Genomic DNA, 14,800 nt, shown 5'->3' on the forward strand with positions numbered 1-14,800 from the left:
AAACCTGTGTGTTAGAGAGAGACAGAGCGAGAAAGAATGAAATTGTTTTCTTGCTTCTGGCTATAATCATTGGTTCTGGTTCAGATTTTGCACTGTAGAAGATATGGTCATCCTCACCGATTCTGCGTTTTTGGTTTTATCGTATCTTTAAAAATGTGGATGCCACAGATTTTCGTCCTTTGTGGGGGCCGAAGTGGGCGGGGCGAAGTTTTGAAATATTTTTGTAGCAGTGACATATCACAGAAGTCTGGATCCAAAACATCGTTGCTCTAGCTCTTATAGTCTTTGAGCACTAGGCGCTGAAGGGGACGGACGGACGGACGGACGGACAGACGGACAGACAGACAGGGCTCAATCGACTCGGCTATTGATGCTGATCAAGAATATATATACTTTATGGGGTCGGAAACGATTCCTTCTGGACGTTACACACATCCACTTTTACCACAAATCTAATATACCCCAATACTCATTTTGAGTATCGGGTATAAAAATAAAAGTAACAGAAAACAGAAAACTTAAGCGCACCACATCTGCACCTGAGGCCCGATAAAAACAGAAAGCTGCCCCTGCTCGTGCTCGCAATCGAAATCGAAGCAAAGACGAGCTTACAGCTCGAAAGCTCGGCCTAAAATCTGTGCTTTATTTAGTCTTTACAAAGGTCTGGCAGTGCTGGCGTTTAAATTTTAGGAGATGCTTGCGTAGACCGAGACCTCAGCTCGTGGCTTTCCACGGTGCGAGAATACGTTTTTTATGCAGTAATCACCCTCCGGGAACGGCAGAACTTTGGTGAGTTGCTCGTCCATAAAGCTTATCGGAAGCTTCTCCACAAATAGGTCGTGCTGTGGAAAATATAGGAGAAACCATCAATCGAGTGTAGGTAGGTCTGACAGAAACTCACATCGTAAGGACAGGAATGGTTCAGGTTTGAGTAGGGGGCAATCAGCCCGAAGAAAAATCGAGTCGTCACTTTCCCACTCAAAGCCTTGCAGGCATCGGTGGTGAAATTAAAGAGGAACGGTTTGTAGCCATTCAGTCTCTGGAGCACTTGAGTCCGTATCTGGAATAGCACTTTGTGATGGGAACGATCGAAGACTAGGTGAAGGAATTTACGAACTGAAGCACTCTTTATTGGGAGCATGTGGATCTTTGTGCTCACGGAGAGGTATTTGTAGGTCCGGCTGATCGACTTTAAAAAGCACTTGTCAAACTCCAAAAATTCCCGTTCCAGGGTCGTGCATTTCAGGTTGGTGAACTCGACTTTGCAGCTAACCTACAAGAGGTATCCAGTTAGCAAATGGTTTCCAAACAGAAAATATAGATCCTTGGTTTGGTACGTCGCTCTCCTTACCCCAGAAACTGCAAATCCAAAAACGATCAGGGAGATCAGTAACGACGATTTGAACGTGGCCATTGTTCATTGACAATTAAAAACCCGTGGTGTGATTCATTTCGGGAATGATACTTTGCCAAAATTAAAAAATTGACCAAGCCGAAGTTAAGATGCTCTTGCACTCCATCGGACCTAGGGAAAGTCGTCAAAAGATTCCCTTTGTGGTATGAACGAATCTGCCCGATTGAAGAGAGGGTATGAGAGGCAAAGCCTAATGAAAACGATTTGTCTGCTCAAGCATGAAATACATATTATCATTAGTACAAATAGACTTGATCAATACATACGGCATGTATAGATACAAGCAACATCAATTAAAAAAATTTAACCAAAGTTGAGAAACAAAATCGAATGTAATGTTATTTTCAAAATTAAGATATGTTACCGCCAAATTCGCTCCGCTAAATCGCACAAAAATACCGATATTTTGTTCAACCAACTACCCGGAACATCGATAAGTAGAATCAAATGTATATAATATATAATTGAACGACGTGAAACAAAAGAAAAATAATCTCGATCTGCCCTAGAAGTTATATCCCACAAAAATAATAATTAATGCATGTATTGTATTCGCGAGTATGAAAGCTATCAACAAAAAATATATCGATAAATCAATTTAACATCGCACTAACTGCGAATATACGCCTGTATATATGTAAATTGTTTATAATTAGCTTTTTGTGCGAGACAGCCGATTAATTAATGAAGTTTTCTGCATAACAATTGCAACAAGTCAAATCAAAACTCCGAGCCGCAAATATTGTATGGGAACAAAAAAAAACGCGGAAATGAAAAAGCGAATAAGCGAGAAACGAGACGGGACGAGTCAAGGAAAACAAAGTGCCAAAACAGCAAGAGGGCGAGCCTAGCCGAGCCGTAACCTTCTAGAGAAACTGCGAAAACGGCATTACTGCAATATAATATGGGTAACGCGGGCAGCTCCACCGTCCACATGCGAGAGCGCCACAAATCCACCGACCTCTCAACGCCAAGTTCTCCCGCACATTTTCGTGACTCGGTTTCAAGCCCAGCTGGCGGTGGTGGGGTTGTTGGGGGGAGTGCTGGGGCACATGGAGGGAGTGCAGCTTTGGCTGGAACTGGAGCGGGAGGCCAAGCTTTCTCGTTCGACAAAAAACATACAGCAGTCTTGAACGAAGGCTCATCGCAAGACGACGACGACCCGTATTATACGGGCGCGGGAGCGGCAGCTAAGCGCACAGCTGATAGCAGCGAAGCAACAGCTGTTCTACGCAGCAGCGGCAGCGGAGAGAATTTAATCATAGATAACACCGAAGAGGAACAGCAAGCCGCTGGATCACTACTGCCCCCACTGTCTGGCGATGACGACGACGACGAGCCAAAGAAAACCGCCCTGCCCACAGTCCTTCGCTGGGATGGCGGCGGCAAGAACGTGACCATCTCGGGCACCTTCTCCAATTGGCGACCCATCACAATGGTCCGCAGCCATGGCAATTTTGTGACCATCATCGATCTGCCCGAGGGCGACCACCAGTACAAATTCTGTGTGGACGGCGAATGGAAGCACGATCCAAAGCTGGTGAGTCAATTAGGGAAAATCGATATTCCATTCTATATGTAAATTCGGACGCGATTCGTGGTTGGACACTCGAATGACGCAGTTACTGATTTCGCTCCGCTGTTGTGTAATCGCAGTAAACAAGAGCAGAGCAGAGCAAAAGCCCCCAGTAATCACTATTGGGTGTCGATGGGGTTGGGAGGGGGAGGCGTGTAGATATGCGCATTTGGCCTTTTTCCTCCCTAGTTTTAGCTTTTATTTTTACTATATGAGAGAGTGTTGCGTTTTGTAAACATTCAAACTAAAACAAACAAAGAAGAAACATTTGTAATTAAGGTGTACGAATATTTATAGACACCACTGTAATGGAATGTTTAACAAGATAAAACTACAATCAATTTCCATTACTAATGGGTTTTGCATTACAGAAAAGCGTGGATAACGATGAGGGAGAGAAGAACAATTTGGTGTCTGTGCGGCCATCCGATTTCGAGGTATTCCAAGCTCTGGCCAAAGACAGCGAGAACGTGACCAACTATGCGGAGAAGGAGTACTCGCAGGAGGTGCCGCAGGCCAAGCCCTGGGAGAAGGTGTCCGGCCCCCAGTGCTGCCGCCACACCTGCTGCAGGTCATACTCAACAAGGACACTCCCCTTTCGGTGAGTACTTGCTAGCCGCAATGTACCGATAAACATCTCATCTTAATGGGATCTCTGTTACAGTGCGAGCCCACATTGTTGCCTGAACCGAACCATGTGATGTTGAATCACTTGTATGCGCTATCCATCAAGGAGGGGGTAATGGTGCTGAGTGCCACGCATCGCTATCGCAAGAAGTACGTCACGACGCTGCTCTACAAGCCCATTTAGACGATGACCAACTTTAGTCCCCTTAGGATCTAAGAATCTGGTTTTAATGAGGAGTAATGGTAATCTATCTCTCCTGTAAAATCTACTATAGCGCATGGGATGTGTATTTTATTTTTTCTCTTTATTAAGCGTTGTATTTTTTATTAGGTAAATATACAGAATTTGTAAAAATATAAGTTTATTGCATTGTGTCATACATAGGTTTTGAATATATCTCTAAGAATCGTAAAGTAATTTAAAGCTTTTTGTTCTCTATTCCAATCTGATATGTACTTAATGTCACGAATACTATTAATAATTTGGGCATCTATGCATCTATATATCCGCAACTGTCGAATTGTTGTGTCCTGTTCTGTTCTGTTTTCTATTCCCAGACTTTGTTTTCTGATTTTGATCACATGTGTTCGGAAAGTCTTCGGAATCGCAAACGGAATTTATGCGCAGGTAATTTTGCTTATTTGAGTATTGTTTCGTTGTTCGTAAGGAAACGAAACGCCTCTAGTCAGGCAATAGTTGAGCAAGAGTATTGCCAGCGTCGTCATCTCACCTCATAGTCATCGGCGGCATCTACATCAGCTTGACCTTGTGGTCCAGATGATCCACCACTTTCACCTTCTTGTCCAACAGCAGGGCGGACGCAGTCAGGGCCAGGGCCTGTTTGGACTGAAACCGTTCGTACATTTTGCTGGAGGTGTGCTGAAACTCGCCATCCTCGTCAAAGAGGGCCTTGGTAAAGTACTCCGTGAACAGTCGACCCATGTATTGATCCCTGGTGGACGGCCACCAGCCCTCTAGAAAACCGATGTGGCCTCCGCGCGCCGTGATAACAATTGCCACATGGGTACACTGATTGGCCGCCTTGACGGGGATGGCGTCCAAGGGTTGGAACGGATCATCGGCAGCGCTCAGGCAGAGTAGCGGCACTGATATTTGATCCAGCTTGTTGTGGAGCGTCGCATCCGAGTACTAGTCGTTGACATGGGCATACCCGAACTGCTTGGCGGTGAACAGCTCATCGAACTCCTTGATGGTCTTGCAGCGCAGGATGCGCTGTATGTCAATGTCCGAGTCCTGATAGATTTCCCTGTAAATGTCCAAATGGTTGCGCAAAGTGCGGCACAGACTACCAGCGAGATGACGACCGAGCAAGCTGTTGATTACTGGCTTTTCAATGCTAGCACTGCCCTTGTGGACATCCCACGGCACAGATATGATCTTTGCCGCCGACAGAAAGCTACGGGCCTCTTCGCTCTTGCGCGCCAAATAGTTGCCCAATATCAGACCTCCCATGGAGATGCCTGTGGCCCCCAGTTTGCACTCAGCCGGCAAAACTCTCCTCACGTGCTGGACCACCTCGCAGAGATCCTCACAATTAGCGGCACAGTAGAGCCGCGGCGTCTTCAGCTCAATGCCGCCGAGGCCGCGATTGTTAAAGACCACCACACGCATCCCAGACTGTTTGGCGGCGAAAACCAGACACTTGATGTACTCCGCCTGCGACTCGCCGGTCAGTCCGGGCAGTATGAGAATGCAGGGGGCATTCACGTTGCAATCCTCATCCATCCAGTCAAGGGCCACCTCTCCGCCATCCGTCAGGCTGAGAATCTCGCGGCGGTAATTGACGCGCGACAGACTCTTGGAGCGCAGCAGGCTCGCAAGAACGGTCTGGGCACGGCTCTCAACGCACCAGAAAGTAGGCCAATACTTGTTCTCCAGGGTGGGCACCTTCCGAATCAGGTACTGCTTGAACGGCCCGTCCGAACAAGCGATTATCGGTCGCTGTAATTACACCGCATTAGTCAGCCGCTGTACATGACGACATCGCACTCACCTTGACCACCTGGATTAGGTAATAGACTACATAGGCAATAATGGCCAGGCCGAGCACATGAAGACGCGGCAGGTTGGAGAGGTACGCGTACATCGAGTAGAACATCGCGACTGGCTCTGAGTGAAACGTTCTTACTGCTAACTGGGAACTTTGGACACGACACCGAGACGGGCGGGAACTGGTGGAACGGTGGAAGGGAAGGAAGGGTGGAATCAAATCAGGAATGAAATCATTTATAACAAAGCGCTGCGCTGCAAAGCTGCAATTGTTTTGTGAATGAAATTGTCCACAGCCTCTGGTTGTTATCGCTAAGTACGATAGTACTTGGACAAGGAGGAGGCGGCATATCTAATCGTGCCCGCCGTATGTATTTAATGTATGCATATGGATTTTGATTGAACGAGTCAGCACCGCACATGCCTTGAATGGGACACTCAAGTTTGTTAACAGCCTTATCTCTCTCACTCACAGCAGTTCTCGGTTCTCGTTCAGTTCTCGTAGTTGATGATGATGATGATAGTGGCTGCTGCTGCTGCTTCTCCTGCCAGCACTGCCGGACTGCAGGCGTACAGCCAGGACGGCACAGCCGCGACTTGTGCATAGCAAGTCGGAGAGATTGTAGTAGACGGCTGCCACCTTTAGGTGAGGACAGCGGGCAAGAGCACACAACATGGCTACGGGCTGGCAATCGGCAATCAAGCCGTATCTAAAGCTACACTAATGCTTATCACTACGATACTGTGATATGACTCGTTTACCGAAGACCAAACAGTTCCTGGCAAGTTGAAGTCACCAAGAACTATCATACGATCTTTATCAGATAGCGAGGAAGAAACAGCGGTTAAAGCGGACAAGTGCTGCTCATAAATTGAAATATCCGAAGAAGGTGGGATATACGAGCAAGTAATGAATATAGCGAAAGCGGGAAGAATCAGTTTTACACACAGGAATTCCAGTTCCTGTTGAACTTGGACTGTGAAGTGTTCCGACGTGAAGTAAGAGTCCACTGCAATTAGAACCCCCCCTGCCCGTCGAGACGAACGGTCCTTTCTAAAAGTTGTGTACCGACCTGCCAAAACCTCGGAACTAAGAATGTCCGGCTTTAACCAGGTTTCAGTAAACACAATAACGTGGGAAGCAAATGCAACACTATCCCGGAAAAGAATGCTGAGCTTACTACGCAAGCCTCTTACATTCTGATAGGTTACTAAAAGAGAAGTTAGTTTTTTGGAAAGGTGGAAGCCAGACGGGAAGTTGAGGAAGAGGAAGTTGAGGTTGAGGGTGGCACACTGGAAAGATTTGGAAGGGATATGGGGGGCCTATTCTTCTTCTTAGCCTTAAACTCCTTCACCACCAAATGCTCCGGCCAAAATTTGGCGGAGCAAATGCTGTCAAATTGAGTTGGGGTGATGCTTATCTTAAACGAGGCTATCTCCCTGGCATAAGAGAAGTTAAATTTCTCCACCTTTAAACCCACGGCTTTTATTTTGCTTTGAATAAAAGCAATTACATCATTAGATGTGAGGTCAGGGGCCAGCCGTGAAACAAAAACTTGTCGTTTTGGTGGGACTCCCACCAGTGGTTTAGTCACCACAGGCCTAGTACCTGTGGTGGCAATATCCGGAGGTCCGGAACGTCTATTTACTGGTGGGATCGGGATAGACGGGACAACTAGCGAACACCACGGACACGGACGCTGCTGACGTACTTGGCTGCACATTCTCCGAGGCGATGAATTCGGCTACCGAATCTGCATCGCCAGCAGCTGTCGTTGCCCTTGGAGTGGCAAACGAGATCAACTGCTGCACACTTGGAGTGGTCGGAGTCAGTTTTTCGGCGGCGCACGGCTGAGTGACGGTTGGCTCAGCTAGCTCAGCTACTCTAGCTTTAATAGTCTCTGAGATTTGTGGATGCCCCAGATTTTCGTCCTTTGCGGGGGCGGAAGGGGGTGTGGCGAAATTTGGACACGAAACGGTCAAGGTCCGATATCACAGGAGTGTGGATACCAAATTTGGTTGCTCTGGCTCTTATAGGTACTGAGATCCTTGAACTCATATTTTGCAATTGGCAAAACCGACCATGAAACCTGTGTGTTAGAGAGAGACAGAGCGAGAAAGAATGAAATTGTTTTCTTGCTTCTGGCTATAATCATTGGTTCTGGTTCAGATTTTGCACTGTAGAAGATATGGTCATCCTCACCGATTCTGCGTTTTTGGTTTTATCGTATCTTTAAAAATGTGGATGCCACAGATTTTCGTCCTTTGTGGGGCCGGAAGTGGGCGGGGCGAAGTTTCGAAATATTTTTGTCGCAGTGACATATCACAGAAGTCTGGATCCAAAACATCGTTGCTCTAGCTCTTATAGTCTTTGAGCACTAGGCGCTGAAGGGGACGGACGGACGGACGGACGGACAGACGGACAGACAGACAGGGCTCAATCGACTCGGCTATTGATGCTGATCAAGAATATATATACTTTATGGGGTCGGAAACGATTCCTTCTGGACGTTACACACATCCACTTTTACCACAAATCTAATATACCCCAATACTCATTTTGAGTATCGGGTATAAAAATAAAAGTAACAGAAAACAGAAAACTTAAGCGCACCACATCTGCACCTGAGGCCCGATAAAAACAGAAAGCTGCCCCTGCTCGTGCTCGCAATCGAAATCGAAGCAAAGACGAGCTTACGGCTCGAAAGCTCGGCCTAAAATCTGTGCTTTATTTACAAAGGTCTGGCAGCGCTGGCGTTTAAATTTTAGGAGATGCTTGCGTAGACCGAGACCTCAGCTCGTGGCTTTCCACGGTGCGAGAATACGTTTTTTATGCAGTAATCACCCTCCGGGAACGGCAGAACTTTGGTGAGTTGCTCGTCCATAAAGCTAATCGGAAGCTTCTCCACAAATAGGTCGTGCTGTGGAAAATATAGGAGAAACCATCAATCGAGTGTAGGTAGGTCTGACAGAAACTCACATCGTAAGGACAGGAATGGTTCAGGTTTGAGTAGGGGGCAATCAGCCCGAAGAAAAATCGAGTCGTCACTTTCCCACTCAAAGCCTTGCAGGCATCGGTGGTGAAATTAAAGAGGAACGGTTTGTAGCCATTCAGTCTCTGGAGCACTTGAGTCCGTATCTGGAATAGCACTTTGTGATGGGAACGATCGAAGACTAGGTGAAGGAATCTACGAACTGAAGCACTCTTTATTGGGAGCATGTGGATCTTTGTGCTCACGGAGAGGTATTTGTAGGTCCGGCTGATCGACTTTAAAAAGCACTTGTCAAACTCCAAAAATTCCCGTTCCAGGGTCGTGCATTTCAGGTTGGTGAACTCGACTTTGCAGCTAACCTACAAGAGGTATCCAGTTAGCAAATGGTTTCCAAACAGAAAATATAGATCCTTGGTTTGGTACGTCGCTCTCCTTACCCCAGAAACTGCAAATCCAAAAACGATCAGGAAGATCAGTAACGACGATTTGAACGTGGCCATTGTTCATTGACAATTAAAAACCCGTGGTGTGATTCATTTCGGGAATGATACTTTGCCAAAATTAAAAAATTGACCAAGCCGAAGTTAAGATGCTCTTGCACTCCATCGGACCTAGGGAAAGTCGTCAAAAGATTCCCTTTGTGGTATGAACGAATCTGCCCGATTGAAGAGAGGGTATGAGAGGCAAAGCCTAATGAAAACGATTTGTCTGCTCAAGCATGAAATACATATTATCATTAGTACAAATAGACTTGATCAATACATACGGCATGTATAGATACAAGCAACATCAATTAAAAAAATTTAACCAAAGTTGAGAAACAAAATCGAATGTAATGTTATTTTCAAAATTAAGATATGTTACCGCCAAATTCGCTCCGCTAAATCGCACAAAAATACCGATATTTTGTTCAACCAACTACCCGGAACATCGATAAGTAGAATCAAATGTATATAATATATAATTGAACGACGTGAAACAAAAGAAAAATAATCTCGATCTGCCCTAGAAGTTATATCCCACAAAAATAATAATTAATGCATGTATTGTATTCGCGAGTATGAAAGCTATCAACAAAAAATATATCGATAAATCAATTTAACATCGCACTAACTGCGAATATACGCCTGTATATATGTAAATTGTTTATAATTAGCTTTTTGTGCGAGACAGCCGATTAATTAATGAAGTTTTCTGCATAACAATTGCAACAAGTCAAATCAAAACTCCGAGCCGCAAATATTGTATGGGAACAAAAAAAAACGCGGAAATGAAAACGCGAATAAGCGAGAAACGAGACGGGACGAGTCAAGGAAAACAAAGTGCCAAAACAGCAAGAGGGCGAGCCTAGCCGAGCCGTAACCTTCTAGAGAAACTGCGAAAACGGCATTAACTGCAATATAATATGGGTAACGCGGGCAGCTCCACCGTCCACATGCGAGAGCGCCACAAATCCACCGACCTCTCAACGCCAAGTTCTCCCGCACATTTTCGTGACTCGGTTTCAAGCCCAGCTGGCGGTGGTGGGGTTGTTGGGGGGAGTGCTGGGGCACATGGAGGGAGTGCAGCTTTGGCTGGAACTGGAGCGGGAGGCCAAGCTTTCTCGTTCGACAAAAAACATACAGCAGTCTTGAACGAAGGCTCATCGCAAGACGACGACGACCCGTATTATACGGGCGCGGGAGCGGCAGCTAAGCGCACAGCTGATAGCAGCGAAGCAACAGCTGTTCTACGCAGCAGCGGCAGCGGAGAGAATTTAATCATAGATAACACCGAAGAGGAACAGCAAGCCGCTGGATCACTACTGCCCCACTGTCTGGCGATGACGACGACGACGAGCCAAAGAAAACCGCCCTGCCCACAGTCCTTCGCTGGGATGGCGGCGGCAAGAACGTGACCATCTCGGGCACCTTCTCCAATTGGCGACCCATCACAATGGTCCGCAGCCATGGCAATTTTGTCACCATCATCGATCTGCCCGAGGGCGACCACCAGTACAAATTCTGTGTGGACGGCGAATGGAAGCACGATCCAAAGCTGGTGAGTCAATTAGGGAAAATCGATATTCCATTCTATATGTAAATTCGGACGCGATTCGTGGTTGGACACTCGAATGACGCAGTTACTGATTTCGCTCCGCTGTTGTGTAATCGCAGTAAACAAGAGCAGAGCAGAGCAAAAGCCCCCAGTAATCACTATTGGGTGTCGATGGGGTTGGGAGGGGGAGGCGTGTAGATATGCGCATTTGGCCTTTTTCCTCCCTAGTTTTAGCTTTTATTTTTACTATATGAGAGAGTGTTGCGTTTTGTAAACATTCAAACTAAAACAAACAAAGAAGAAACATTTGTAATTAAGGTGTACGAATATTTATAGACACCACTGTAATGGAATGTTTAACAAGCTAAAACTACAATCAATTTCCATTACTAATGGGTTTTGCATTACAGAAAAGCGTGGATAACGATGAGGGAGAGAAGAACAATTTGGTGTCTGTGCGGCCATCCGATTTCGAGGTATTCCAAGCTCTGGCCAAAGACAGCGAGAACGTGACCAACTATGCGGAGAAGGAGTACTCGCAGGAGGTGCCGCAGGCCAAGCCCTGGGAGAAGGTGTCCGGCCCCCCAGTGCTGCCGCCACACCTGCTGCAGGTCATACTCAACAAGGACACTCCCCTTTCGGTGAGTACTTGCTAGCCGCAATGTACCGATAAACATCTCATCTTAATGGGATCTCTGTTACAGTGCGAGCCCACATTGTTGCCTGAACCGAACCATGTGATGTTGAATCACTTGTATGCGCTATCCATCAAGGAGGGGGTAATGGTGCTGAGTGCCACGCATCGCTATCGCAAGAAGTACGTCACGACGCTGCTCTACAAGCCCATTTAGACGATGACCAACTTTAGTCCCCTTAGGATCTAAGAATCTGGTTTTAATGAGGAGTAATGGTAATCTATCTCTCCTGTAAAATCTACTATAGCGCATGGGATGTGTATTTTATTTTTTCTCTTTATTAAGCGTTGTATTTTTTATTAGGTAAATATACAGAATTTGTAAAAATATAAGTTTATTGCATTGTGTCATACATAGGTTTTGAATATATCTCTAAGAATCGTAAAGTAATTTAAAGCTTTTTGTTCTCTATTCCAATCTGATATGTACTTAATGTCACGAATACTATTAATAATTTGGGCATCTATGCATCTATATATCCGCAACTGTCGAATTGTTGTGTCCTGTTCTGTTCTGTTTTCTATTCCCAGACTTTGTTTTCTGATTTTGATCACATGTGTTCGGAAAGTCTTCGGAATCGCAAACGGAATTTATGCGCAGGTAATTTTGCTTATTTGAGTATTGTTTCGTTGTTCGTAAGGAAACGAAACGCCTCTAGTCAGGCAATAGTTGAGCAAGAGTATTGCCAGCGTCGTCATCTCACCTCATAGTCATCGGCGGCATCTACATCAGCTTGACCTTGTGGTCCAGATGCTCCACCACTTTCACCTTCTTGTCCAACAGCAGGGCGGACGCAGTCAGGGCCAGGGCCTGTTTGGACTGAAACCGTTCGTACATTTTGCTGGAGGTGTGCTGAAACTCGCCATCCTCGTCAAAGAGGGCCTTGGTAAAGTACTCCGTGAACAGTCGACCCATGTATTGATCCCTGGTGGACGGCCACCAGCCCTCTAGAAAACCGATGTGGCCTCCGCGCGCCGTGATAACAATTGCCACATGGGTACACTGATTGGCCGCCTTGACGGGGATGGCGTCCAAGGGTTGGAACGGATCATCGGCAGCGCTCAGGCAGAGTAGCGGCACTGATATTTGATCCAGCTTGTTGTGGAGCGTCGCATCCGAGTAGTAGTCGTTGACATGGGCATACCCGAACTGCTTGGCGGTGAACAGCTCATCGAACTCCTTGATGGTCTTGCAGCGCAGGATGCGCTGTATGTCAATGTCCGAGTCCTGATAGATTTCCCTGTAAATGTCCAAATGGTTGCGCAAAGTGCGGCACAGACTGCCAGCGAGATGACGACCGAGCAAGCTGTTGATTACTGGCTTTTCAATGCTAGCACTGCCCTTGTGGACATCCCACGGCACAGATATGATCTTTGCCGCCGACAGAAAGCTGCGGGCCTCTTCGCTCTTGCGCGCCAAATAGTTGCCCAATATCAGACCTCCCATGGAGATGCCTGTGGCCCCCAGTTTGCACTCAGCCGGCAAAACTCTCCTCACGTGCTGGACCACCTCGCAGAGATCCTCACAATTAGCGGCACAGTAGAGCCGCGGCGTCTTCAGCTCAATGCCGCCGAGGCCGCGATTGTTAAAGACCACCACACGCATCCCAGACTGTTTGGCGGCGAAAACCAGACACTTGATGTACTCCGCCTGCGACTCGCCGGTCAGTCCGGGCAGTATGAGAATGCAGGGGGCATTCACGTTGCAATCCTCATCCATCCAGTCAAGGGCCACCTCTCCGCCATCCGTCAGGCTGAGAATCTCGCGGCGGTAATTGACGCGCGACAGACTCTTGGAGCGCAGCAGGCTCGCAAGAACGGTCTGGGCACGGCTCTCAACGCACCAGAAAGTAGGCCAATACTTGTTCTCCAGGGTGGGCACCTTCCGAATCAGGTACTGCTTGAACGGCCCGTCCGAACAAGCGATTATCGGTCGCTGTAATTACACCGCATTAGTCAGCCGCTGTACATGACGACATCGCACTCACCTTGACCACCTGGATTAGGTAATAGACTACATAGGCAATAATGGCCAGGCCGAGCACATGAAGACGCGGCAGGTTGGAGAGGTACGCGTACATCGAGTAGAACATCGCGACTGGCTCTGAGTGAAACGTTCTTACCGCTAACTCGGAACTTTGGACACGACACCGAGACGGGCGGGAACTGGTGGAACGGTGGAAGGGAAGGAAGGGTGGAATCAAATCAGGAATGAAATCATTTATAACAAAGCGCTGCGCTGCAAAGCTGCAATTGTTTTGTGAATGAAATTGTCCACAGCCTCTGGTTGTTATCGCTAAGTACGATAGTACTTGGACAAGGAGGAGGCGGCATATCTAATCGTGCCCGCCGTATGTATTTAATGTATGCATATGGATTTTGATTGAACGAGTCAGCACCGCACATGCCTTGAATGGGACACTCAAGTTTGTTAACAGCCTTATCTCTCTCACTCACAGCAGTTCTCGGTTCTCGTTCAGTTCTCGTAGTTGATGATGATGATGATAGTGGCTGCTGCTGCTGCTTCTCCTGCCAGCACTGCCGGACTGCAGGCGTACAGCCAGGACGGCACAGCCGCGACTTGTGCATAGCAAGTCGGAGAGATTGTAGTAGACGGCTGCCACCTTTAGGTGAGGACAGCGGGCAAGAGCACACAACATGGCTACGGGCTGGCAATCGGCAATCAAGCCGTATCTAAAGCTACACTAATGCTTATCACTACGATACTGTGATATGAGAAGAGTTTGCACTACAAGTGCTATTGCTACAATTTATTGTCCGGTCACCGCCAATTTTACAGCTTTGCTTAACGGTCCGTAAATGTGCGCTTACCTTGAAAAGTGGAAATAAAAATTTTGAAATAAAATTAAAAAGACAATGACAATGTTATATTATTAATTATTTAAACGCTTTGTATATGAATAGTGATGTGAAAAACAAGTGTGAGAACAAAGCCTGTTTGGGTTAGCTGCAGTTGGTATACTGATGTTGGCTCGGGCTAGAGGCTTCATCACGTGCACGCCGCACGAAACAAAATCAATGGACGGAGCAGGGGCGCGACCATGGGTCCGAGTGAGCACCGATTGGTTATTGGCATATTTAGTGGGTGTTATAGGTGCCTTGCCTGGCAATTACCGTGCCAAGAATGACGAAACCGAATAGAATACATGCGGATGTATACTATAACACTCTTTGCTTACTTCTTTGCTGTACTTTTTTCGCTGGGGACCACAATTATTTTTTTGTACTGCAAGCAATTGCAGTGGCGCTGACACGCACTTATGTAACCTTAAAAATATGAAGCATTTTTATTGCGCACAACCAGCTAAACTATATGAACAAAACCAAATTGTTTGTTGTTGTAAAAATTGATAATATGTGCACACAAACAGAAATATAGGGGACGCCAATAACTCAAATCTAGCCACCATTCGATAGCAATACAACA

General features: G+C 46.7%; 3 protein-coding genes and 3 pseudogenes across 5 annotated transcripts; 2 read left to right on the plus strand and 4 right to left on the minus strand.

Moving 5' to 3' along the window:
• Positions 1-530: 530 nt before the first annotated feature.
• Positions 531-2,048, minus strand: LOC117192382. Of its 2 annotated transcripts, XM_033397049.1 has the most exons (5): positions 1,779-2,048; positions 1,352-1,569; positions 1,118-1,273; positions 902-1,060; positions 531-842 (listed from the first exon to the last, which is right to left on the minus strand). In XM_033397049.1, exons 2-5 carry the CDS (start codon positions 1,412-1,414, stop codon positions 687-689), a joined length of 534 nt encoding a protein of 177 aa, XP_033252940.1. In that variant the 5' UTR covers positions 1,415-1,569; positions 1,779-2,048; the 3' UTR covers positions 531-686. The 2 variants fall into 2 exon arrangements, with proteins under 2 accessions (XP_033252940.1, XP_033252941.1); XM_033397050.1 differs by lacking the exon at positions 1,779-2,048 and having other exon boundaries at positions 1,352-1,658.
• A 130-nt stretch (positions 2,049-2,178) lies between these two features.
• On the plus strand, positions 2,179-3,977 carry LOC117192380 (annotated as a pseudogene).
• On the minus strand, positions 3,963-6,377 carry LOC117192378 (annotated as a pseudogene).
• Positions 6,378-8,348: 1,971 nt separating this feature from the next.
• LOC117192383 lies at positions 8,349-9,660 on the minus strand. Its single transcript, XM_033397051.1, has 5 exons — positions 9,486-9,660; positions 9,059-9,276; positions 8,825-8,980; positions 8,609-8,767; positions 8,349-8,549 (listed from the first exon to the last, which is right to left on the minus strand). The coding sequence occupies exons 2-5, from the start codon at positions 9,119-9,121 to the stop codon at positions 8,394-8,396; spliced, it is 534 nt and encodes a 177-aa protein (XP_033252942.1). The 5' UTR covers positions 9,122-9,276; positions 9,486-9,660; the 3' UTR covers positions 8,349-8,393.
• A 140-nt stretch (positions 9,661-9,800) lies between these two features.
• On the plus strand, positions 9,801-11,685 carry LOC117192379 (annotated as a pseudogene).
• LOC117185884 (phospholipase ABHD3-like) lies at positions 11,671-14,795 on the minus strand. Of its 2 annotated transcripts, XM_033397046.1 has the most exons (4): positions 14,553-14,795; positions 13,810-14,184; positions 13,341-13,518; positions 11,671-13,288 (listed from the first exon to the last, which is right to left on the minus strand). In XM_033397046.1, exons 2-4 carry the CDS (start codon positions 14,010-14,012, stop codon positions 12,077-12,079), a joined length of 1,593 nt encoding a protein of 530 aa, XP_033252937.1. In that variant the 5' UTR covers positions 14,013-14,184; positions 14,553-14,795; the 3' UTR covers positions 11,671-12,076. The 2 variants fall into 2 exon arrangements, with proteins under 2 accessions (XP_033252937.1, XP_033252938.1); XM_033397047.1 differs by lacking the exon at positions 13,810-14,184 and having other exon boundaries at positions 14,553-14,794.
• Between the last annotated feature and the right edge of the window lie 5 nt (positions 14,796-14,800).

Source organism: Drosophila miranda (genome assembly GCF_003369915.1).
Source record: "Drosophila miranda strain MSH22 chromosome Y unlocalized genomic scaffold, D.miranda_PacBio2.1 Contig_Y2_pilon, whole genome shotgun sequence".
Lineage (NCBI taxonomy): Eukaryota > Metazoa > Arthropoda > Insecta > Diptera > Drosophilidae > Drosophila > Drosophila miranda.